Here is a 27863-nt window from a genome sequence, read left to right on the forward strand (position 1 = left end):
AGTACCTACCTATTTTCTTGTATTGTATTTTTCATTTGTGAACAATAGTAACTGGATTTGCATAATACATCATTTTCATATTTTGACAGTATTTGGTATTTCTGAATGTAACCATTATAGAAATATCTGTCGATAAAGCGAATACTTTATATTATGTATTTTTAATTAAATTTGACTTGGGGTGACATCTAGCTTTTGTATACCTACTTAATAAATGAGAACATTAAAAACTTTTAACAGCTTCTACCAGGCGGCGGCTATAAAATGAAATGAAACATGGTATTTGCATTTTAATGCAAATCCACTAATTATTCTATCTCCACACATCTTCAAATTTTCTCGTATAGTATTTTATTTAATTTTCATCAGATCATTGGCAAAATGTTTTTGGTATAATAAATAATATCTTATAAAAATAAATTGTTGCCCCTACTCTGTGTTATATTTCTTTTTAACAATACGCATGGTGAAGTAGTGGCAGAGGGTCTATTTCTAAAGTTGTGGGTCACATGTTCGACTCCCGCATGTGGTAATATGTGAATAATTTTTTTCAATTACCATTTAATCCAGAGCTTGCACCCAATGGCTTAGGCTAATAGCTAACAATAATTGCTTGTAAAAACATCTGTTAATATCTTAGAGCTCAATCCGCTTAGATCTAAAGTGATGGTTATTTTTAGCACACTGAAACTCAGATATTTCTAGCAGTAAGAAGGCTGGACTGTTCTGTTGTAGTCTGCGCGCTGGCATAGGGAAGCAGACAGCAGTTAGTCAGACTTGTATAAGAGCAGTTTACATGGCCGCTAGACCATTTTGTCTATGAGACGTCTCGTCATCAGTGTGCGCATATCCATTTGTTCTCATGGTTCGGACTGGACACGTAGACTGTTTAGCTACAGTCTTGACTATAGTCTGCGCTACGCCTAAATGTCATAATTATTTTATAAAATTAGTTTACAACCTCTATGGAAAAATTACATTAAATCATCCCTAATTGCCTGGATCCCTATCGTGCCAATTATTTTCACAGCAGAATAATTGCCCCTAGTACAAATTTCAAATATGACTTACTTAACTGTAGTTGATAGCGTATTCTGTGTAAGTTGGATACAGAAAAAATATATATCATTAAATTGAGCATGATAAATTTTTGGTTCCTTTATCTCCGAATCATTCATCAGATTGAAATTCTGTTACATAAATAATTATTATGTTTTTAAACTGACAATCAATAATTTATTATGATAGTCGGATATAGTATTCTACGGCCGGCTTTTGATGAAGCGTTAATTCGTACAAATATCTATGAAAATGGGGCCTGAATGGCGAATTGTTAATGTCATCCGCATACTGTCATGCGGCGTAGTAAAATTCATCGATATTTGTAACAAATTTGTAGCCCGTCTAAGATTGATAATATGTAATCAGAATTGACAGATTTCACTAATGATAATCGTTTGAATGGGTGTTATTTTTTAAAGTTCTAGATAGAGATTAACTAACACATTGAAACATAATAGCTAAAATGATGTATCTTTTGTAATTGATAAAATAATAATCAATAGTGATCTATTAGAGAATATCTGTTGACATATTGTTTATTTTTTCCGAAGTGTAAATAGAATAGCTTTTTCACTGCCATGGTGGTTTACAGTTGTGTACAATATTTTCATACACTGAAATTGTACAAACCAAATTAACATAAATAAACAATACCTACTACATATTGACTTTGTAGCGTTGCCAACAAAAAAATTATCAAAAATGCCAACTTAATCATAACCTATTCTTAACAATCTTCGTATCTCAAATCAGCATTTTTATTCTTTCTAAAGATAGAAGTTTACTATGTAAATAGAATAAAACTAATGAGTCATAAAATTTATTTAGCATTTCTATCTTTTTATTTTATCTTGAATTTCTTCATGTAGTATATAATATAATTCTTAGAATAATATTATTATAATATATTTAAAAGTTTTTATACTCTTTCTGTACATACTAATATTATTTCATTGATTTTATTTGTAAAGCCTTCCACATGACAACAATGAAAAAGGACAATGTCGGTCAACTAGTACAAAATATTAAACACACAATCGATTTACTGAGGTATATTGAAAAATCTATTTATTATTATCGATTTCCCAGTTGGTCCAAGACATCATTTATTCAAACAAGTATCATTATATTCTTACCAAATTTGACTGCACGTGATGAACGTTTATAGATTACAAATGTGTTATCCGTAAATATATATTAATTATAGTTGACCACATAATACTCCTGCGGGTCTATTCTATACACAAGGTGGTTATCGGCAGATATCGACGGTAGTTTATCATACTTATGTATTGAGATATTATAATTGTTACAATAAGTTAGATGTCTAAACTGTCAAAACTGTATCTCACTCTAAAAGTTAACACAGCCAAGAGAGAGGCAGACTTTTTGACAGTTTAGGCCAGGGGTTCACAAACTTTTTCGTCAAAGGGATAATTTTGAAACAAAAAATATTTGGCAAGCATTTGTAAATATGTTCTGTTTTTAAAAAACATAAGGCAAAATAAATGCATATATAAATATCAAAGTGTCAGACCATTCATTCTTGCCAGAGGATATTTAATTTTAAATGTATTTTTAATATTAAATAATAATACAGATTTAACATAAATCTCGCGGGACACATCAACATGTTACGCGGGATACACTTTGTGAACCCCTGGTTTAGACGGTTAACTTATTGTAACAATTAACCGCTCGAATACATAAATATGATAAACTTCCGTCGATAGCCACCTTGTGTATAGAATAGACCCACTGAAAGCTACCACAAATACGAAATTGAAATCAAAAGTATTTTTCCCACCATACACAGTCAGATTAACACGACCTCAGTAAATCGATAAATAACGGTACATTTAATTTCAATGAAACATGTCAAAAAGCTAATTAATATTGTTTAAAAGTGTGCAGAGGCCTTCAATAATAAATTCTTTTTCTAATGCATTTTTTGTATAAAAACTATTGGTATTTTAGTAGTTGGTAACATTATGATATACTTAAAATGTAGATATTTCTGCTGATTTTGAGATACGAATAACCGAACGAACTGCAGTTCTTCTAGAAACTATGTAAGTTTTTTTATATCATTATTTTTTTAACTCTTAGTTGGGATAACTGTCCTGTTTCTATTCCTCAAAATGGCATCAATGAAAACTGATCACGTCGGTGGCGGTGATCACGTTGAAACTTCCGAAGAAGTTGTTTGCCGTATATCTGGAAAGAAAAAGGAACAGTTATTCTATGTAGATTTGTTAAAGAATAGGTGGATATTTTGCGACGCTAACGTCGATTTTTTCTTACTCTGCTAAAAACTGAGCCACTTGCACGACTAGTAAAATGATTTAAAAATCAATTCTTTCGACACGGCCATTTTGTAAATAGAACAATTTAAAATGGCCACCTTCAAACACAAAACAGATGATTAGTTTCACAGTATAGAATGGATTTTGTCATTTTTATTTACTACCAAAACTAGATATCTTTAGGACTACTAACAATGTTTCATCCAATAGTTTTGCAGACGCACATTTATATTTCAATAGCATCGGTTAGGCTTAGAAGAAGTGACAATAATGTGGAATAACAATCCACTGCAGGATTAACATCCATTTCATGAAGGCCAGACGATTGTCATCACATCCATAAATATTACATATATCCAGAATTTTGAATTGGTCTCATAATGTTCAAAAGAATTCTAAGCTCATTTGTATTCCTAAAAATAAATACTTAGTAGTTCTTCTCTTTAGAAAGCTTATGTTTTATCATTATTAACCACACAATTAGCTGTGTAATACCTTCTTTTCAATTATTTCCTATTAAAAGTGACAAAAACCAATCATTTGTGTACAAACTCTGATCTGTCGCATTTTATACGAGACACAAAATGCATGCTTAGCTTATTTTTCTTCTAAATAGCTTAAAAATGGTATACTTTCTTTTCCTTTGGAACCTTTACACGAGTTAACCAGTTCAAGTCGTCGCTAGCATCGCACATATTCACTTAATCTTATTTAACCCCTTAAGGAACGATGTTGTTGATTAATTGATTAATAAAATTACCTTGTATGTATTTTATAAAATAGACATCTGTTTTTTCTAGAAAGAAACTTGACTATTGAAAAGAGTGATGAATTTTAAATTAAATAAATTTATTTCTTGTAAGAATTGATGTGTTTTATTTCCCCACCATTAATTTGAGTATTCCATCTTAGTAAATTGAATGGTAATGAATAAAATTAATGTGAATTTGCGATACTAGCGACTAAAAGTTTGAGCTAAGTAAGGTATATACACTTTAATTACACATAAGTTAAAACGGCAACTAAAAGCGACAACATTTTAATACCTGATGAAAACTAAATATTATTTCAAGATAATAAAAAATACAAAATGAAACCTCATAAATAGTCATTGCATTATTGATTTTAATGATCCTTTTAGCTTATCATCATGATCAATCATACTACCTGATTGTATTAAAAGCATTAGATAATTTTTTTCCTTGAATCAAATTAATTATGACATAAATGGGTAGAATATCGCAATTTTTATGAATTAGAAATCAAAATATAAATGAACCCTAAGGAACGAGCGCTATAAGTACTTCACTTATTAACACGGTCACGATTAATAATTATATATTGTTAAATGCATCTGTAAAAGCATAACTGATTTTCTCCGGTTGAGCGCCACGCTACGCATCTATTTACGTGTCAGTGCTGTGTAGACCACTGTTTTAGCGTCTCTCCAGTATGAGGGAGAATGTCGATTCTGTAGGATTGAATCATAAGTGCATGGATCGTCATACTGTCAGATGGCATTCAAAAAATATATGACTTTTCTTGGTGATAACATCAGTCGCCTAGCAATGATGCATCTAATCATACACTCTAGTGTTAGTGATGCAGTCAAGTCAAGATCTCGGATTTCGATTAATTTTAGACAATATGGCATCTGCAATTGAAAATGGTAAGTGGCTTGAAAAGATTACATTTTATTTGGATAACTCATTCTAGGGTGCATCGAACAAAAGTTAAACAAATATGCAAAATGAACTTGAGGTCTCAAATCATACACAATTTATGCAAGGTACCAAAGTTATTGTTAAAGAAATAAACATAAATTTATATCGTTAATTTATTATACATCACTGTAAAAATTCGAATTTAGAATTACCAACTTAGTATGTAAAATTTTGAATTACGAATTTTGATATTCCCTATATGTATATACCTAATATAAATATTGACTCTTTAAAGGGTGAATATGAATAATAATAGAAAAAAACTTAAACGATGAGAATCTGATTGATCTAAAACAATAATTATTATTACTGTTTTCCAAAATCTTTGATTTTGATACTTATTGAAATTTATTGTTTTTTTAGTAAGATTTTATGAGGAAATAATTCATGACATTAACACAAAACTTCGACAATAATTCGATACCAGGAAAATTCGAATTCGTTAAAATTATAATGATCAAGTACAATTCAATCAAACTAAATAATAATGCAAAATTTCGTTCCTCAAAAAATATTCTTTGTCAAAGCTTTTCAAAATAATATATGAATTATATTCATGATCAGAAAGCAATATAATATGCACATCTTTTGGAGATATAACTTCCTATTAGAAATTCAAGTAACAACAAAATTCGAGAAAAAAAAATAGACTATGTCAACAGTCAAGATTGTTGACTCATTAATCTTGAGCTGCACTATTGTAAGCTCCGACACTGTTTAGACATGAATCATTTTTTTAAATATAGAATATCGATGAATCGGAAAGGTCTTAAAAAAATATATACACAAAACTATAGTCTTCTTAATCCATTTCCACTTAACTCAGGTAAATCTAGCAGAACGGGAAGTGACAGCTGGAATTGCAGCAGGAACATGTGCAGGCAACAGAACGTCTCGACAGCCGTGTAAAGGAGCGGCACTTCATCTCGCTAGATGGATGAGATCACACCCCGGAAGCGGTCCATTAGAACCTGAACCAGAGGTATTGAATTGGATAATCATAAATATAGCTTTTCAGCATGCTTATGTTTTATAATATAATACCTTGAAATGTTATCTTCCATGCAAATGTGCTTTTTACAAAAAAAAAACAGTGTGTGTACTTTGTACATGCGTTAGAAGTTCTACTTCTTTGGCGTAACAAAACAAAATAAGTTTAAATAACCTGAGTCTATTAATATTACAGTGGATTAGGTTGATGAAAACGTACGTGATTCATCTGTGTCTCATATAGCACATGATAATTGTAATTTATTTATTGTATTGTACCAAAACTCATCTTTGCCATACAGCGGTTATAATCGACTCAGAAGTGCCCATGATGAATTAAAATTATTTACCAACTCAACATTCACAAAATTTATTTATTTATTGATATATAATTTTACTCATAAATAATACTTAGGTACATAAATATAGCCTCAAATCTTGATACACAATCTTTACAGTGAAAAATAAATATACACTCCAACATAAATAAAGTTTTATGAGTATAAATTAACAGTGTAGAATATTAGGCTCCAGAATTTTTTTATAAATATATATATTTATTATAACACAATATTGGTTATGTTTACAACACGTGCTGTTTACTTGGTTGTATTGGGCGCATGTACACCTGAAACCGAAATGAATATAATCATAATAATAAATTATGTGTTGCATCGGTGCGCGCAACTTCATCACACGCCAAAAATACACTGATATGTTTTCCCAAATGCGCCAAAAGAAGTATAACTTCAAAAATATTAAAAAAATTAAAATTAAAACTTGTAGCTACTATTAAATGTAGAAAAGCTGCATTTTTTTCTCATAATATAGGAAAAGGTATAGGACAGCTTAGGTAGAAAGAGATAAGTGGCTCAACGCACAAGGCGTTGGTGATGCGACACAACTGGCCCAGTATAAGGAGGGTGTACTACAAGCTGGTCGCCAACCTTTGATAGAAGACGACACCAAAAAATGATCCACAGAAACACACCTTATAGATTATAAAATTATTTTTACCAAATAGGACTTGTACCCAAATTGCTGTCCAAGCGGTGTGCTTTAACAATCATGAAGCAGTACAATCACTAATCACTCCAAGATTTATACATTTAACGCTAAAATTTTGTGACCATGAAGGGAGACAATAGCATCTTTTACATCAGTTTTCAATATACGGCTGATCGTTGTGTGATGAGCTTGTGACTGCTATCCTTAGATAATTTCACATCATCTTCGCTAGAAAAGTTTGAAGATGAAGCTATTTTCTAACAAAAAAACATTGATGATAATGACACATTACACCAAGGAACAAAGCCAGGAAATATGTACTTGTTGTTTTTATTTAATAAAACGCAATTTTTTTTTAATTATTTTTTTTTATTATTATTTTTTTTTTTATATATGGTACTTATTCCACTTTAACAGTTAACAAAAAAAAAGAAAAATATGTACTTAGTCATATTCATTTCCAGTCAATCAGTACTTTTAAGACATGTCAAGATAAGATTACCGATCAAATTTAGATCTTGATTCTACCCATGGCCATCTATAGTCAGGCCGCGACTCTAAATTGCTAGTTTTCTGTTCAAATTCTCAGTTACATGCCGCAGCCTGACTATTATTATAGATGGCCTTGATTCTACCTATTAGGCACAGGTGGAAGCTTCTGACAGAATTTTTTTCATCGCATACGACATGCTTATAACAAAAGAAAACCAATAATATACACCCATTTTCTGCCTGACATCGTGAAACACTGCAAAATCTTCCAGTGATCAATGACTACTTTTCCTTGCAGATATGGAGTACAGAACAGTTAAGAAAAAGATCAAGAGAGTTAAGGCTGATAGACGTGGCAAGTTTGGCAGAAGTAAAGAGTCCCCCAAACACAATTCCTGTTCCCGCCCACATTGAAAAATCGCCTTCTGAGCACAGTCCTTCCAGGAGTACCAACTCTGATAGCCAGGTTCGTATTAAACAACCTCTTAACTGGATATATTCCACAAGCGCGTTTCTACGCTCTACAATTATGTACGAGCAAAGCCACCCATAGAAAATAAGAGTGTATACAGGCTTTATTTTACACTCATTACACTAAGCGCGGTCGATTGTTTTAAATAATTTAATATATTGTACACACACTGCCATCTCTTGGAATCATGGTGAAATACTCAACCAAAATACAAGTCTTTATGATATACTTTTAATATAATACTTTCATCCATCAAACATAATTTCAGAAAAATAACAGCTTCCAGGAGACAAATTCCAGATCTCGCATATTATATTCATAGGCGTAAAGCTCACTGGAAACAGTGTGGTGTCTACCCAGCGCCACAACATGCGATGATGCTTCTATTGGGTCTTAGACTATAGACTCACACATACATAAATATTGTGAAATATATACAAAATATGTATGAATGTTTCCCTGGAGTTATGTCATCACCCCAGTTCTAATGTATTGTAAGTGTGGTTTGTTAATTCTGAATTAATCGAATATACAAACGATGTTGGTGTATACGTCACAGAAGAATAATTCTAGGTAACAAAGAAGCTGATTGATATAAAAATATACAAATGCCTACTGAAGAGAAACCATAACAACATATGTTTATAATATCTTATGGTAATTCAAAAAAAACCTTACATCAAAATAAAAATGGGTTGACAATATCGTTCACCAAAAACTTGTCATATGGGAGCATTGCTTTAGAGGTGTTAATGTTTATCTTGGGTGTACTCTTCAATAAATAATGACATAGGTAATCTTTCTTAAAATTACAATTTTCTTTTCCAGATCACAGTGAGATCAAGTCCAGTAGTTCCCGAAACTGTGGCCGTATGTCGACAGTGTCATAAGAGGTGCTTTTCAAAACCGGGCAGTCCTCAGATATCTGCGAAAACACCGATAGCTGAAGATAAACCGAACAGTAACTCTTCCCCCATAAACAATAGTCTTTTGCATTCCACATACCCTTGCCAGAAGAAATCGCCGGTCGTAGAGCTGAAGCAGTGCGTTAATAAATGTGTCAACATAAATCGCGTAGTGGAAAACAAAACTATAGATGTTTCTCCCGAGAGAAACAAGAGCCAAAGTAATAGTGATGTAGAAACTGAAAGGAAAAGTCCAAGCATAGCCATTCGGAAGAGCAGAGAAGAATTTTTCAAGATGACTCCTCCGAAAGAGCCATGCACCAGTCCTTTCGATCGATCATTCAAGAGTCCTTCCCCGCGAAGTCCGTGCTCCCAAAGAAGTGACAGCTCCCGCTCCACACACTTCAGCACGAACAGTCCACTCTCATACGCCCACACAACCTGCAGCTCCATGGCGTTGAGCACGTCCACTAGTAAAAAGTCCCAAAGTCCAGGAAGAGACTCGAATGCGTCCGGCAGCAGCGGCCGAGAAGAAATCGTCCAGTGTGTCATAGCGCAAGAGAAATATCTCAATGAAGTGAAATGTGTAGAGAACATTATGCTTTCAAAAAACAGCGGGTACCGGAATAGGCTCAAAGACTTCGGCAAGCTGTTCCAAGACACAAATAGAAGCGGAGACGATAATAAATTTAGTGCCTCGGTGACGGCTAAACAGTGCTTAGTGGGTGATTCGGTCAGTTACACGGACAGGGTAAATAGTTCCTTCACAACGTCCCATGCGGATTTTTTTTCCGGCGCTGTGAAAACAACGGTTAACGGTCACGTCAGCATGGATGACGATAGAGACTCCTTAAGTGGGAAGACAACTTCGGATAATATGTCATGGGGACCTTTAATGCTTATGGGTATATTATTTACTACGTCTTTATCCAATAATTCTCTTATCTGAATTATTTTCAGAAGATTTTAGTCAAAGAATCTTAGATTGTGCAGTTATATCAGCCGGAACAAGCATTTCCTCCCTGCTTATTGCAACCTGGCTGACCAACATATAACCGTGGATTGGATTTAGTTTGTATGCGAAGCCATTCCATATGACCCGCAACAGAGAGCTCTTCCAAGAAATACGCTGTCGCCCAAAACGTGCAAGCTACTGACGGAAGTTTTGTTCAATTAAATTTTAGCCAGCTTTCGAATAGCCACCGATTTCATTATCGTCAAATACAATTAACAGGATTTGTCATGTTTTCATATTTTCGCCACTAGGAATCAATTTATTTTGTCTGATTTAGCTATTTGATGGTATCATCTGCTTTGTCAATTTTAATTTGATAGTCATGAATATTCAGAATATTCTACAATGGATATGTAAATTTTATTTCAAGACATTCAGAGATGACAGTATCGTGAATTCAGTGAACTTTACACTTTGAATTGTATATTATGTACATGTAGGTGTCTAGTGTCATTTGATTGACTGAATTGACAATAGGATTAGAAAATCATCCAAAACCATGAATTGCAAAAACGTAATGCATAAAGTAAAGTTATCATTCAATATTTTAAGGATTATCAGCTATGAATCCCGCCGCCCACCTCCTTGCGTTAGATAGAAGACCCGTGTCAGCTCGAGGATCACCGTATCATTCCAGTGCATCCAATACGACAACCACTACTATAGGATCATCACAAGTCCCCAACATTGCAGTTGTACCACCCACTCCAGATTATAAGGCTGATTCACATATTTTGACTACAGTAAGTGAATCTTTCAGCTAAAAGTGATTTCAGTAGTAATATAGAAAATAATGTTCAGATAGATAAGATTGTTTACGTAATATAGGGTTACCCTACACTTGAAGAAAATGATAATGCCTGGCTCGGCGGCCATTAGTATATAATATATTAGTCTATGGCCATATGCTACAAAGGCTTCATGACAGTCTCAGCCTGGTCTGTCACAACATCCATAGAGTGTGTATAATGAAGCTACAAGTACTACATTAGGAATTCATGAAAGCAAAGTGTGTTGTCCATAATATCTTCCACCTTAGGACCAAACAGGGACAAAGAAAAAATATAATAACATTTTACTTTAAATATCTTTGGACACATTAATGTTTATATTGTATTTAAGATCTTCTGGCGTCTATTTGAAGAAAATGTTCGAGCTGTTGATAGGACAGAAGACCATGAATTATTATTGTTCAATATTCTAAATGCAAAAAATGACTCAATTTGAAATACTCAACCACAGAAAGAGCACAAATCATGAATAGAGTAAATGTCCACTTTAATAGCTTTTAGCGCTCTTCCTAACCACACACCACATATTCCGAAACAGTCTTCTAACCGAGGTAATGAAAGACTTCATTAATTCTATGATTATTGTATTTTCTTTCAATTTACAGCAACATACGCTTGAAGATTCCCCTGACGATTCACCATTAGCAGAAGAGCCACCGTATCTTGCTTTGAAGAGGTATTTAACTTTATAAATATTTCTGTTTGTTTATAACAGCGCTGTCCAACTTCTTTTAGGCCGCGGGCCATTCTTTCTTTAGCAAACATTTCGGGGCCAAAGAGGATAGGTGAATGAAAAGTCAGTTAATGTAAATTCAAAAGTTATTTTTTTTATACAAAAATTTGCTGTACAGCTCGCGGGCCGCCAGTTGGACAGCACTGGTTTATAATATAAGCCAGAGATTGGGCAAGTATTTTAAGGCAAGGGTTTTGTATCAAAATTCATAAATTTGGTTGAAAATTCAGTTTGTGAATGTTCAATAATACCAACAAATGTGCATTTTTGTGTTTACCGTCCAAAATGATATAATATTATGTTGCATATAAATTTTCATATAAAAACTAGTATAAATTATTGCTAGTTTCCAGTCTGTGAACTGCTGGTTGCCGACCACTGGTGTAAACTATTATAGATTATGTACAATATCATAGTGTTCCCAGGCTAACTATTTTATTGTTCTAGATATGGAACGATGTCAAGTCTTGAAAGATTACCATCAGATGAAATAGATGATGCAACTATAGAAGTGGAAACAGTAGATAAAGGTATTTCAATATGGCAATACTACTTTAACTAGGTTTTTAAACTTATTTACCATCGCAGAATGATTTTTAATATGTATGCAGTACTGTACAAGACAGGTGTTTTTATTCATTTTCCTTGTCATTGAAACAAGAAACTTATTTGACACCACAACTACATTATCCTTTTGTTTAATTATTTTTAATTATTTATAAAATATATATAAGAATACAGTAGACTCCTGATTATCCGGGCTAATGGTGAGGAGAGTTGGCAAGGATAAACAAAAAACACGGATAATCCAAACTATTGTTTTTTACTTTTAAAACACTACATATTATACATTTTTATAGCAGACAATTTTATTTTAACATGTTTAATCCTCGTTATTTATTAAGAAAATCTGTTATTTTGGATTGTTTGCAGGAATCTTTCTAATATCAGTTCAAATTTTCCTAAGCAAGGTTCACATTTACAAAAGTTTTTTTTTAAATAAATTTATGCATGGATAATCTCCAAACCGGATAATCCACACACGGATAATCGAGAGTTTACTATATATATATATTAAAAGATGTAATAGAATAGCATGATTTCAGTTGTGATTGATTACTAATTCATTTTGATTATCAAACAATAATAGAATTTAATCAATTAACTCACTGTTATCATATTATACATATGTAGAAAGCAGAGAAAAACAGTCATTCTTAATATTGTTTCAGATGTTGATACAAGTCAAGGTCTATTAGGATGGACAGCGAGAGCCGGAAGTTATGTTGCCGAAAAGATGGCGCTACTCAACAGCTTGGCTGAATCTGGTGTTGCTTCCACTGGAGGCTCCTTTCTAGAACGGTATTCATTATTTATAAAATATACTACAATAGAACTTCGGTTATCCGAATTATGCAGATGTTCGATTATCCGGATTTCTTTTTGATCATCAGTGCTCGAAACGGAAAAGTTTACGAACCGGAACGCTCGACAATTTTCTAAAGATATTAACATAGTTATCAAATTGTATGTGTATTTTATAAAAATAAGTGTGTTAGATTTTTTGTTATATGGCCCATCTAGGTCAGATGTTCAAATTATTTTTTCAACAAGACGGAGCGATAATTTTACCGATTTCACAAACCGGAACGGTGCCCCGGTGCGCACCGGTCTATTTCGAGACCTGAAATAAGAACAATTTATAATATGTAATTAATTAATAAAAAATGTGAATTTTACATAAAATGTTATTAAGAAGGATTTTTCTGGAAACTGGAAGTAAAATAGATATTTATTTTTCCAATTATCCAGATTTATCATTATCCGGATAATCAACGTTCTATTGTATAGAGAATTATCCTAAAATCCTTTTCATCACTCTAAACCTAAACCATCCTATCTTCAATTCCACTTGGGTTTTCCGCATACTGACAATTTTATTCATCGTGTACATAGTCTTTGGGTATACGTAAAAAACAAAGTAACCAAAGTAGGTACATGTTATGATTTGATTTGATTTGATGCTCTGAATGCGTGAAGTATGTTTCTACTAAATTTAAGTGTCCTGACAACCTGTATTGCAATAGTAATATGAAATGTTAAAAAAACGATAATGTCCTGTAAATAGAAGATGTGTGGTCACTCTAGTATTAAATCAGGAATAATGTTGAAAATACAAACAATATCCAAAAATGTGGGATAAATAGTAGTTTTATAAGAATCTGTTTGATTTATTGTGCATAAACTTATACTTGGACAAATAATTTCGAATTATGAGATTTACTGTAAAATATAATACCATGGTGCCATTTTTAGATATCTAGGTGCGGGTGAATGGAGAGCGGTGCGCGGTGTGAGCATATCTGGCGGAGAGACGGAGCCAGGAGAAGGTTCTGGAGCATCTGGTGAAGAAGCTTGGGGAACTCCATCGTCAGGGGATCTTAGTGATCATGCTTTCCCTGACTCTGATCATGCTACATTATCGGTAGGATGACAATGTGTACCTTAATCTATTTTTTTCTTAAAACTGTGTAAGGCTTTAATTTTAACATAAAACTTGATAAAACGAATATTGAAATATTGCAACATTATTTGAAACATTGATTGTAAGCTGGACTTCGTAGATTGTGATTCTATTATTTTTAAATGTCTACTTTAGTAATAATATAATCTTCTATTTATTTTAGAGTCCGACAAAATCTTCATCTTCCTGTCCCGGTGATGAAGATACGGAATTAATGATGGATGAACTTTTGATGACACCGCCAATAGCTGGACCCTCACTCAGGCCACTTTTACCAAGGTAATAAAAGCTGTCATTCTTCATTATTTTTGATAGGAGATTTCTAGTAAATTGTTTATTTAGGATAATTTAGCACAATGGGAAATAAAAAAGACCCAATTGAATATACGATGTGTCTAATTTTCCTTAATAATAAATATAGAACAATAAAATGGTCAACATTATATTCATTAATTTAACTCTGTGTAACCTTCTAATAACTTCTTACAACCTATAGAAAAATATTTGATTAAATGATTTATATATTGATTGAATTGACAGAAGAAGGTTGGAACCGCTTTTGGAAGAAGACGGTTCAGACGCAACATCGAATAGCAGCGGAGACACTACCTCTGAAATAACAAATAGCCCTACCAAAGACCAGGTACTCTTGCGATCCTACCAAATTCTTATAAAACAAATTCTGTATCATTTATAGTGGGTCTTTATTGCATCAATGGAGTTCAAGAATTTACATCTGACATATAAGTCAATTATGCCAGCCGCTGTAAGCTCATTGCTGCAAAGCTTACACTGTTTACTAAACATGTCTTTCTGTTGAAAAAATATCTGTAATCATCAAACGAATAAGTTGATTTTTATCATGATTGGGTGGGTCTCTTATTTTGACAGTGTGAGTATCAATACTCAAAATATAGATGTCAGTATGCTGACAATAAAATACAACATAATAATTTTATTATTATTGTAAACACTTCTTTTAATGTAATCGAAGGATACATAATGCAATGTAATGCAAACTGAGAGGTCACAAATCCAATCATACCGTATCGCATGACCTTACATAAATGTCATAAGAAATGTAAGCACTATTAAGTATTTTCTCCATTGTGCATCTCTGTTTTCAACATATAATTAATTTGAATTAGTATTAACCCGTATAACATATTATTTTAATTGAATAAATTCGTGACATAAAATACCTAGTTACATTATTTTGATGATTTTGTAAAATATTGGAGAATGCATTTTTGTTTACTTTAATGCCATTCCCGCACAGGTTAATCAGTAAAATTATGATTTATCATGTAATAAATGAAATGATTATTTTATTTCTCATGCTTGAAATACTGTACTGTACTTTTATTAAATGTTTATAAAATACTGTCGGAACAGAATTCTAAGACGGCAACCGCCCACAGTAATGAAAGCCTCGCCACAATCGACATGCAAACTGAGTTAATTTCAAACAAAACTGAATTGCCTGTGGAATTCAGATTTGGTATGAAATTTTCCGACTCGGCATCTAGGCTTGCGTGATCATTGGGGTTTTATGGCATTGGTTCTTTAAATACAAAATTTACAAACTTATTACTACTTTAAGAACTATTTGTTCTTAGACTGGAACTTAATTTTTAACAATCTACTTGTTTGACAGGACTGGTATGGTTTGGTCAATATGGATAGACATTATAAAAAATTGGCAATCTGTAAAATTGCTAATATAACATCAAAACTAAATGTATTGAAATCACTACATAATGACGACTTTCTATTAAAAAAGTAATATTTTTAAGTAAGATTTTTCAATGACTGATGAAGTTATCAGGATAGCAGGATATGTGCAGGCATTTCCCCGACCCCGAGTATAGATTGTAGTAATGTAGCGTATGCCGGTTTGTTTGTGTGTGTGTTCTGGCGTGTCGGTGTTGGCGGCAGGGCAGCGCAAGCGCTGGCAGTGGTGGTGACGAGCGGGCCGCGGCCGGATGGATCTCGCCCGACCGCACGCCCACCAACCACACCGCACATCCGCCAAGTGAGTCTCTCCTGCACCCGTATGCTCTGCACCGCTGCCGCCTAACTCTGGCTACAGCGTTTCATTATTGACTCTCTGCTCACAAAAATTATCATTCAGAATATTGACAGACGCATAGGTATATGGATACCTACCGGTTTTCTGACTGGCTTACGGTTCATTTATATATAGTACCGGATCAGAAACCAGTTAAAAAAATTTCATTGTTTATTATATTGGGGCTGATAATAAAAAGGATTTAAAGTTAAACATTTATATTTTTATAAAAATCGATGTTTTTTTAAATAAATATAAAAATTAATAAAACTATGAATTAGTAAAAAATCTCTTAGGCGATGCTTAGAAAACTTAATTAACTAAATTTTAATAATAAATATCACCATAAAATATATGTAATAATAAGATGGGGTCCAATTCAACAAATTCACATTTTATTACATTTTTTACAATTGTAAGTTTATCTTTGACTTAAAATCAAAAATATTTTTCTTTTTAATGTTTTCAGATACATATTTATTAATTAACACAGTTGAAATTGTAAATTATCACAAAAAATGTCTCAAATTGCTAGCTTTGTATTTTTCTGCTGGGTGCCTCTGGTAGGTAAAGACATCGCCTTAACTTTTCTGTCAATTCGTCATGAGAAGATAATTATATTATATTAAAAAATAAACCTCAATATATACGTAATAAAATTATCTGGGTTGATTTCGTCCACTTAAACAGGGAAAACTCAACTTTACTTTACTTTATCATAGAAGTAAAATATATATACTTACATAAAATTATAACTATTTTGATTACTGTGAAATTTAACAGTTTAATTACTGAATATTGGGATCTTATGATGATTATAGTACAACATTTTGTACTTTCTAAACTCTTATATAATATATAACGATATACGTAAATTACATACAATGATATTTCTCAATGAATCCGGTACTGTATATTATTTAACTGGACCTTCATAAGAACATTACTCATTATATTTTGTATCAGAAGTTGTCATGATATAAACAGACTTTTAATGACAACGGAATTGTAAATATTTGATATATTGGTCAAGAATAAATGAGCGCTTACCAATAATATTGCGACATCCGCTTTTCACTGCTTTCCGCCGCCACCATCTTTAGCAACATTCTTTTTGGTGCCTAATAATTATAGTTTACACGTAATTCTCTTTTGATTTTATAATTCTTTCAAGGATTCCTTATCAAATGTTGCTAATTAATGTGTTTGCATATTTTAATTTTTTACATGTAGATATTTACCAGTTTTAATATTATTATAATAGGTACTAGCACTTTACTTATAATATGCAAAATAGTTTTCTTCGGTACCTAACTGAAACCATAATTTTTTTTTACTAATAGATACACACAGTGAAACCCCGATTTTATGTTTTTGAAGAGACTGTCATAAAAATGTAAATACAAAAAATAAAATGTAGACTTCGGTAGGTATTGAAAAATTTAAGTATTTTTTTTAAAAAATCATATAAATCGGTTTGGTCAGCGGCGTTTTTGTTTAACGCAGAACATTAAAAATGGGGCCTTAAAACAGTTCAAACCAGTCATTATGATTGTTAAAATATACTGAAATCTTTAAAAGACGCATATTTGACACAAATTGAGTATTAAATATTACCGAAAGCATAAAAAAATACAACTCACATTAAACGGCCCCATAATGTCTTAACCACTCAAATGGATACCTACACATTACTTGTACACAAAAAATAAGCCAATAATATTAGTATGTGTCGTCAGTCATCTTCAATAATAATTATGCTACGGATGTTATTTTCGGAAAGAGTTACATTGATATTAATTGTACTAGGTTTTTTATGGTTTATATTTTATGGTGAGTGGCTCCGAAATCATTATTTGGTACATCCAGCCTCCACGTTCCTAAATCCATCACCGGGTTTGGTGCATATTTTAGGCTTCTTTATATAAAACTCTTTCAATAATATTATAAATTGATTTGAAGGTTTTGTCTTGTATGTTATCATTGCTAGTATGCACAAAAATGCACAAAAATGCACAAAAATAAAACAACATAGGTACCTACTTAATAAACTGATACACCCCTGTTACAGGCGGGCTTCTCCCGGTGTAAAATAATCATTTAGTAGCTCAAGTCGAAACGTAACCCTGACCTCTAGAAACGGCTTCATAAAACATCTAATCTGATTCCTTGCTCAACCACGTAAGTATTTTTTTTAATTTAAAAAGTAAAAATGATGATGGATGAAAGAGATAATTTTAAGACTAAATATAAGAATTTAAAAATAATAAATTTTGCCGCGCTTGTCGGCAACGTCCAAATTTCGACGCGCCAGGGTGGTCCTCGTGATTCGCCGAATCAAAGATCACGCGATAAAATTTGGCCAATCACGAGAGTCCTTTTTGCTGGAATGGCGTGGGTACGCGAAGTTTGAAAAAGAAAAAAGTAATTAGTAAGCGTCCCCTTTCCGATAGGATGGGACCTGCGAAACTTATTGTTAAAACAAAATATGTAAACGTTTAAAGAAAATGTAAAATATAAGAAGACCACGTTACGAGCACGAAAGACCGTGTTTTATTTATACTCCAACCGTTTGAATTTCTTTTTTTGTGAATCCGGGGTTCGATGGACACCTGAGCTAGCCGCTGGAACCCCGGGGATCTCAATGGCGACTTGGCAACGTGAAGCTCGAAGAATCGCATGGATTCTTCCGAACCCGCGAAATAAAATTTACGCCCGCGAACGCTAAATAAAAGTTTATGATCCAGGAGCCGGAACAACCAAGAAATGGTTAACTAAAAAGTGGACTCCAACGTGACCCTTATCAAAGAAGAAGTGCTGTTTCCAACATCAAACCGGGAGAGCCCTCTGGTGTTCGAAGACAGTCCACATACGGAGCTGACCGCGCCTAGCGTCGTGCTGGAGACCGTAGCACCAGCGCGTCTCCAGTACGACGAATGGCTGCACAAATCCCACCTATGGAGACCAGACACATCATCGACGGTATCCAGCGAGGAGGGCTCGTAGAGGCCACGGCCCACTCGCGACGAAAAACGGCGAGCAAAATGCCGATTTTCCTAGGGTATCACTAACATGTTGTGAACCCTATTCGACCACGGGATATTCGGTGAGGAGAGAAAAAGGAAACGGGAGGCCAGGGAGCCTCAAAAGAGGGCTGAGAAGGCGCGCAAGCTGAGAGGAATCAAAGAAGCTGTGCGGGCGCAGGCTCGACCACGAGGAGATGAAGCAGGACCAGTCGCCAACCCTCGAGTCAAGGGTGAACGCCGAGTTCCTGTTGGAAGTGAAATGTGTAGATTATACGAATAAAACATCCGGAAATTCTTCTAATTACGGATATAAAGTTAATTAAGGACCAACTTTCTGAGCCTTGTAATCTTAAGTTCATTAGTACGAAAAATGTACATTCTAGTTTTAAAAATAACACTTCGCAAAGCGACGCCAATTCTTTCCGTTCAAATAAAGTAAATATGAATGAATTCGAAAACATTAACATTGAAAATCGCAAACAATTTTATAAACGGGAAAGAGGATATTCTACAGTAGCGCGAAACCTGTTTCAAAGTTACGCCGTGTTAATAATTTGAATCCAAAGAGAAACGAGGAAAATAGTATACGACCGTCACTATTATTTCTTTACAAATTACCAATCGTAAATTTAACACAGCGAAAACGGAACGGGAATAATACGGCGTCACTCGACGAAGTGTATAATATTATAGTTGATAAGTGAAATTTTAATAATACGTTAAAATTAGGTATAAGAGGATGAAAGTAGAGATTGTATGCTTGTGATAAAAAAAAAATGAGTCAATAAGCCGTAAATTTCTCAACGGGGTTTCAATAATAAAAAAAAAAAATAATAATAACAAAACGTGAGAGGCACCGCAAATCGGCGCGGCGCGCCTTTGGAATAGGATGTCGGGCGCGTAAAACGAAACAACAATTTTTTTTTTTAAATAAAACGGGTTTCACTAAAAATAAAGTTAATTACACAGTTTTAAGTTTACTGATTCAGTAAATAAATATAATGAGAGGGTGGAATATTTCAATTTTTAATATCAATGTTATTTATACAGTCAATACAATGTTGCAAAATATTTATGGGTATTAGGGTAAAATATTAAATGTGATAGTAAGTACCATAAGTACAATGGGAAGATTTTATATAAAATTAGTAGCTATTTAATGTATGGGGTAGGAGTAATTAATAAAGTAAATTCGAATAAATTTAAAGTACAGGAAGTCTAATGAACGAATAAATGACTAAAGAAAGAAAAAGAATAAATACAGATGAAGACAATTTGGAAGCACAAAGGGAGCCACCTCTCGAAGTAAGCGCATCCAAAGGCAGCGTAGCCGAAAATTCATGATACCAAAGCTTGATGGTGTGGAGAGTGCGCACTCTCCTTTCTCGCGCAGGTTCATGGAGAGACTAGGGACGTGACGCCTGAAAGATATCGTGAAACAACAAGAGGTGCCTCCGAAGTGTAACCATCTACAAAAAAAAGAAAGGGAAAAGGATACTTATTGTGAAAATCCATCCTAATACCTGTGGGAAAGCCGTGCCGCCGTCAACGAGCCTGGCCGTTGTACCGCTATACGATGCCTTGCCCGCAGTAATAGGAACAGATGGAGACACAGTACCTGTCCATCTATGAGGTGATACTCCAGAGACCAGCAGATCAGTGGAAAACTTTCCACAGGAAGATATCCGCTGCTCGGAACGAGCCTGGCTCAATAGTAACGCCACTACCACGCCCTGGTTGCAAAGGCAGACGACGCCAAACGAGGTACGCTCCTATTGCACCAGAAGAAGAAAAACGTAACACGAAATAATAATTCCGAACGAGGGCCAAACGTCTACAAATGTAGCCTCTCGGAATACAAAAAAACTGGACAGCCCAAGAGTCAAAGACTGCAGCTCCACGACCCCTCCGCTGACTAGTATAAAAGAACGAGAAGAATAACAAAAACATTACGAAAACAAAATAAACGCACATTACAGGAGAAAAATAAAATAATAATAAATTATGACAAATGATAATAAGAAAGGATAATAAATCAAACTCTGACTTATTCAGGAGCATTGCTTTGAGCAGGAAAATAGTAATCAAAATAAATATCGAAACAATATGTAAAGTTAGTTGTTTTTTTTTTTTTGTTAGAATAGTTAGATTGTAGTTGAATTTTTTTATAAACTGTTATCATGCCATGTATTTAACGGATGAACAAGGAATTGGATGGGTGGCCGATGAGATCAGGGCGTACCTTTCGACTTTAATCCAGATGGGGCGAATGATACACCCCTGTTACAGGCGGGCTTCTCCCGGTGTAAAATAATCATTTAGTAGCTCAAGTCGAAACGTAACCCTGACCTCTAGAAACGGCTTCATAAAACATCTAATCTGATTCCTTGCTCAACCACGTAAGTATTTTTTTTAATTTAAAAAGTAAAAATGATGATGGATGAAAGAGATAATTTTAAGACTAAATATAAGGATTTAAAAATAATAAATTTTGCCGCGCTTGTCGGCAACGTCCAAATTTCGACGCGCCAGGGTGGTCCTCGTGATTCGCCGAATCAAAGATCACGCGATAAAATTTGGCCAATCACGAGAGTCCTTTTTGCTGGAATGGCGTGGGTACGCGAAGTTTGAAAAAGAAAAAAGTAATTAGTAAGCGTCCCCTTTCCGATAGGATGGGACCTGCGAAACTTATTGTTAAAACAAAATATGTAAACGTTTAAAGAAAATGTAAAATATAAGAAGACCACGTTACGAGCACGAAAGACCGTGTTTTATTTATACTCCAACCGTTTGAATTTCTTTTTTTGTGAATCCGGGGTTCGATGGACACCTGAGCTAGCCGCTGGAACCCCGGGGATCTCAAAACCTAATGTAAAAATGATGTAAACAACAAGAATGTCAGCAACATGCGACCGTAATATTCCATCCAAAACGGGAACCGTGTGACCACCCTCGCTAAAGTAATCTATCATGTAGTGCAAACATGGCCATTGATACTGCAGACATGTCTATAAAAATAAATGCTCGTTAGATCCTGCACCTTAATATTCATTTCTATAATTGCTAAGCGTTTAACTAATTGAATGTAATAAACTTATTTTTTAATTTTAATTGAATTTTGAATATGTATTTCAGACGTAAATTGCAGGAAAATAAAAACATAATATGTACCGAGTAGTAAACGTATTAAAATGAAACAGGATTGCAGAAAGAAGACGTCAATTATAAGCATGTAAAATTAGGGTTTCACTGTAGTACTTTTTATCCACTGCAGTATTGAAAAACCCACATAAATAAAATATTTTAGCCAATTGAATTACTTATGTAGGTACTAACATTTATTTAATATTTTGCAGAAATTACAAATTATTTATTAAATAGTTTCACAACACAAGAAAGAACACAATTAATAACTTTATCAAACTGAAAGGGACTAAGTAAAATACATTAAAAACCATAAATTGAGTTGTATCGATCCTATTTTAAGAATCTATCTCAGAGCGTTTTACAAAACGTACTCATTCAATTGCTGAAGTTGTTTCATTAAACATTAGTATCCACTACTTTGTTCCACTATAAATTACCTTCAGTTTATTATTATGTTCTTACCATAAAGAATGACATTTAATTTACATCGTAGATTTTTTTGAGGGATATTGTTAATTATTCAGTGGCGAAGACTGCCTATTGAAAAGAAGTAAACGAGACATGACGGTTATCAATTTGTCATAATAGACTTACTGTATATAATAATGCCGAATCACTCATGGAAATAGTATATACAGACTAATAACGTGAAAGATGTCAGTAGTTCCTCATAAAATCATTTCAATATTTGCAGACGGAATAATAAGATAAACGTTAAACAACCGTTTAGTATCGGGTCTTCGTCACTGATATAGCTGGGTACCTACCTACTTAATAGAACACAAAGACTTATTGCTTGGCTTTTACAGCATGTTTAGGTATAGAATAAGTATTATTAATATAGTAACAATATTTTGTTCCTTAATTTTTAATATTATACTATTCATTTATTCCTGATAGAAGTTAATTTTAATATTGATCTAAATACAAGTTAACCAGAAAATCGTATGCTACAATGATACCTCGAAAGCAACTTCACTAATACCTGGCTTTATGACTGAGATTATGTTCATAGAATGTGAAGCAAATTCCGTTTAACAGATCATTTATTTCCATAATATGAATCCATATATTTTCCATAGAATCAGTTTAAATAGTATGAGAAAATAAATAAAAAAACCTTAGTGGAAATTACATTTTTTTATTTTAATTAAGATGTTCATTCTTTGATCAAAATGAGAAAGAGTTTTTGACAAATTCTTCAAGAATAATTATTTGTTTTCACATGTCATTATTTAAAAAGTCATATGAGCATCTGCTTCGTTAGGTATAAGTGTATATAAATACCTATAACATAAGATTGTTTCTTTTTTTTGTGGAAACTTGAGATGGAACAAGAATTGTGTAAGTAATACATATCTAATAAGAATTGATGTGGGATAGTTCTAGTAAGTACAGTTTTAAGAGGATCGCCGCAGCCTTCGTCGGACGGCGGCAGTCCTTCCAGTTCGACTCTGAGCGGAGACACTCCCCTACCCTTGCCCCCCCTGTCAGGGTCAGTGGACGCCCTCACGCCCCTGTCCCCTCACCGCTCTTCTCTTCCGCCTTCGCCCGCTGTTCTGCGTGCTGCATTGGGGGCTGTGGCGGAGGCGGCGCAAAACCTTCAAGAAGCGCCTCCTTCCCGCTTAAGTCCCCGGATGGAGATGAGGCTTGCGCTCAGCCAAGGAAGGGATATCTTGGCAGAACAAGACCAACTATGGGTGAGTTCGAAATCAGCATCCGTTAAATCAGAAATTTTTTACCAGTGTGACATGAATGGACAGTAATTATACCGCCTGAAGTTTGGTGGAACACGGCAAAGATTGAGGACTTTATTTACAAAATGTAATGTAACAACATAAAACAGTGACATTACATAACTTGGAAAAGTGTCAGAAACATACCTATCAGAAAAATACTAGTAAGAATCTCTTAAGGGGGGACATGCTCGTCGAAGGTCAAAATTGAGTTTTTATTGTATATTCAAACCATGATCCTGGACACTCCTTAAACGTTGTAGATGATCTATTTATAGACTTTTGAAGCCTTATTATCCTTTATAGTTATTTTAAACATTTGATGACTGCATGAAGTATTTTTGTTACATAAAATAGTATTCTTTTAAACCTCTCGCTCTAATGTTTTAGAATATAGTCATATTTCGGTACATAACTGTGCAGTGGTGTTAAGATTTTTTACATTTATTAATTTTTAAACGCATTTATAAAACCATTAGCATAATTTATTACGAGATAATTTTTGTAAAATATTCACGATAAAAAATTATATTGATAATCTCTGTGATCCCAAATTTGACAAGAATTAAGCATTTTATTATTCAAAAAATCGGCAAGATTAACACATTTCAAGATGATTCTAAAGATATTTATTATAAGCTATGTTTTTGACCATTCAAGTGTGATAAACATCTTATGAATAATGATTGCTTTATAATAATTATTGACCTAAGAATAAGGTAGTGTTTTTTTGAAATACGCCATTTCTTTTGTCATTCCCCAGTGGTTAAGCTACAACATACGGCCGTAGCCATAAATTGACAAACTAAAATTGAAGTAAAGAGTAAAATGATATTGACGCGCGTGTTTGAACATGTACCGTTTAAAAAAAATAAAAAATAAATCGGTTAGGTACATGTTCAAACACGCGCGTTAACATAATTTTACTCCCTACTTTAATTATAGTTTGTCATTTTATGGCTACGGGCGTATGTTGTAGCTTAACCACTAGGGAATGACAAAAGAAATGGCGTATTTCAAAAAAACACTACCTTATTCTTAGGTCAATAATTATTATAAAGCAATCATTATTCATAAGATTTTTATCACACTTGAATGGTCAAAGACATAGCTTATAATACATATCTTTAGAATCATCTTCAAATGTGTTAATCTTGCCGATTTTTTGAATAATAAAATGCCTAATTCTTGTCAAATTTGGGATCACAGAGATTATCAAAATAATTTTTTATCGTGAATATTTTACAAAAATTATCTCATAATAAATTATACTAATGGTTTTATAAATGCGTTTAAAAATTAATACATGTAAAAAATCTAAACACCACTGCACAGTTCTGTACCGAAATATGACTATATTCTAAAACATTAGAGCGAGAGGTTTAAAAGAATACTATTTTATGTAACAAAAATACTTCATGCAGTCATCAAATGTTTAAAATAACTATAAAGGATAATAAGGCTTCAAAATTATATAAATAGATTATCTACAACGTTTAAGGAGTGTCCAGGATCATGGTTTGAAAATATAATAAAAACTCAATTTTGACCTTCGACGAGCATGTCCCCCCTTAACGTGTGGAATTTGAACAAACATCTCATACTCGCCGGGTGAGTGGTCTAACCATTAAGCCACCAGCCCAACAGTGCTTCAAGAGGACAATTCCTAATACCAACATAATAATTGAGAATATTTTAAAATTCTGCCATTTATGTTATTTAAATCAAAATTTCTGAATTTGAATCATAGATGGCATCAGCATTTCTTCAAATGTCAGTTGTCAAATTTAATTGAGTCATGAGTAAAATCATAATGACATCATATATTGAATTTTATAATACTTTAAATAGATACATATTATTATATGCGTGGTTTTGTGTCTAGGATCAAGTGAGCGGCCGCTGCGGGTGGGTGAGGCGTCCTATGGCCATAGCAGCAGCGCCGCGCCCACGTTCTCTCGCCGCCCACCAAAATACTACTTTGAGCAATTCTGTGTCTGCTCACCAAGGTACTGCTATGATCACTAATACTCTTATCTCAACCTATCAAAAATAAATTCAAGTTATACACCTTTTCATTTTTTATAAAAATTAATGTTTTTTTAAATAAATATAAAAAACATTAAAACTAAGAATTGCTCAAAAATCTTTACTGTACAGAAGAGAAAACTCAATAAGCTAAATTTTAATAATAAACATGACCATAAAATAATGTGTAATAATAAAATGGAATCCTTTAACAAATTCGCATTTTGTAAAGTTTTTTTTTTAATTTATAAGTTTATCTTTGATACGTATAAAACACTTTAAAATGTAAACTATCAAAAATATGTCTCAAATTTTGGTATTTTTCCCTAGGTGCGTCTGTGGGTCTTCTCTATTCTATACACAAGGCGTCTATTGGTGGCTATCGATGATAGTTTATCATATTTATGTATTGAGGTGGTTAATTGTTACAATAAGTTATCCGTCTAAACAAACTATTAAAAAGTTTAAAATGTTTTAACAGCCCATCTCTTGGTTGTATTAACTTTTAGAGCAAGATAGGCAGTTTTGACAGTTTAGAAGGCTAACTTATTATAACAATAAAATTATAACACTCGATACATAAATATGATAATCTACCGTCGATAGCCACTGATAGCCGACTTGTGTATAGAATAGACTCACTGGTAGGTAGAGTATTCACCTTAAGTATAAACCTAGATAACAATATAATGTTCAGTCTTAATTTATACATTTAGATATTTTCTTAATATGTGCATTATATTATTATGAAGCCATCATTTAAATTGTTAAATGTGCCACAGATACCGTCATGAGATTTTATAACTTTCTTTTTAGACCAAACTAAACCTAACCTAACCTACCCCAACCTAATATTCTCTAATATAATCTTAATTTGTGATAATGATGCATCAAAATGTATGAAAATTTCAATTTTTAAATTAACAATTAATGGATTGAAAAGCCTATGCGCCGACAGTTAAAGGTATTTATTATAATTGTCTACATGGAATAAACTGTTTTCGTAAAAAAAAACTATAGAAGCTTATGACGGCATCTGCGGCATAATTACCTTTAAATTCAATAAACATTTAAATGATGCCGACATCATGACAAATAGGTTTGCTATGTGAAGAGACCTCAATTTTAGCAGTTTTTTATTTTTATTAAGAATGCAAATGTAGATTTATTATTATGAAACGTTTGTCATTGTTTGAATTATTCATTTCTCAGGGGGGCTGAAGGTGACAGCGATGGAGCGGCTAGCCTTACTGGAGGCAAGGGGGGCTCGCCGAGGGGGTCGCCGCCCCCGACCGAGCGCTAGACTGTAAGTTTCATTATTTCATGCGATTATTCATAACTGCTATTTCATATTTTTGTCTATGTCGTGTCATGCTTGTGTATTCGTTTAATTGAAAGAATAATATGATTGACCATGAAAGGCTTATGGTATCAGGAATTATTTACACTAAATACGGAAAGTATGGTACAACAAAAGAGTTCACTGGCCAAATTTTAAAATAAAGAGATAAAAATTGTATTTTCTGAAAATCTGTCATTATTTTATTAAGAATGAAATGTCAAAAGTATATAAGTAAAGTAAAAGTATAATAAATACATATTATTTCATAAAAATATGGTAATACTTTAACATCAATAAATTCAAATTGAGAACATGCATAATACCTAATATATACCTATTATTTTAAATCTGGCTGAGTTTCAAAATGACAATGGATGAACCATCATTATTATCTTTTCAAATTATTCTTTCAATTTCTCTCTATGTAACTTGTTAATGTTACTCCTTTAAGAAATTTAATGTTATGTCCTGGTCAGCGTAGCAGTTACCTA

The 27863-nt window shown here is 33.2% G+C and overlaps 1 protein-coding gene across 1 annotated transcript in view; it reads left to right on the forward strand.

The window, feature by feature from the left end:
• PsGEF (Protostome-specific GEF) overlaps positions 1 to 27863 on the forward strand; it is a 235325-nt gene that overhangs the window by 201924 nt on the left and 5538 nt on the right. The window contains exons 18-30 of the mRNA XM_085946427.1: positions 7881 to 8048; positions 8883 to 9864; positions 10527 to 10717; positions 11371 to 11441; positions 11946 to 12028; positions 12731 to 12860; positions 13815 to 13983; positions 14186 to 14301; positions 14563 to 14665; positions 15680 to 15689; positions 23650 to 23966; positions 25888 to 26011; positions 27243 to 27336. Coding sequence (XP_085802553.1) covers positions 7881 to 8048; positions 8883 to 9864; positions 10527 to 10717; positions 11371 to 11441; positions 11946 to 12028; positions 12731 to 12860; positions 13815 to 13983; positions 14186 to 14301; positions 14563 to 14665; positions 15680 to 15689; positions 23650 to 23966; positions 25888 to 26011; positions 27243 to 27336 — 2558 coding nt within the window. The remainder of the gene's footprint in view (positions 1 to 7880; positions 8049 to 8882; positions 9865 to 10526; positions 10718 to 11370; positions 11442 to 11945; positions 12029 to 12730; positions 12861 to 13814; positions 13984 to 14185; positions 14302 to 14562; positions 14666 to 15679; positions 15690 to 23649; positions 23967 to 25887; positions 26012 to 27242; positions 27337 to 27863) is intronic.

This window comes from Rhyacophila brunnea, unplaced genomic scaffold, assembly GCF_057557595.1.
Source record: "Rhyacophila brunnea isolate RB1 unplaced genomic scaffold, BYU_Rbru_1.0 scaffold_2, whole genome shotgun sequence".
NCBI lineage: Eukaryota > Metazoa > Arthropoda > Insecta > Trichoptera > Rhyacophilidae > Rhyacophila > Rhyacophila brunnea.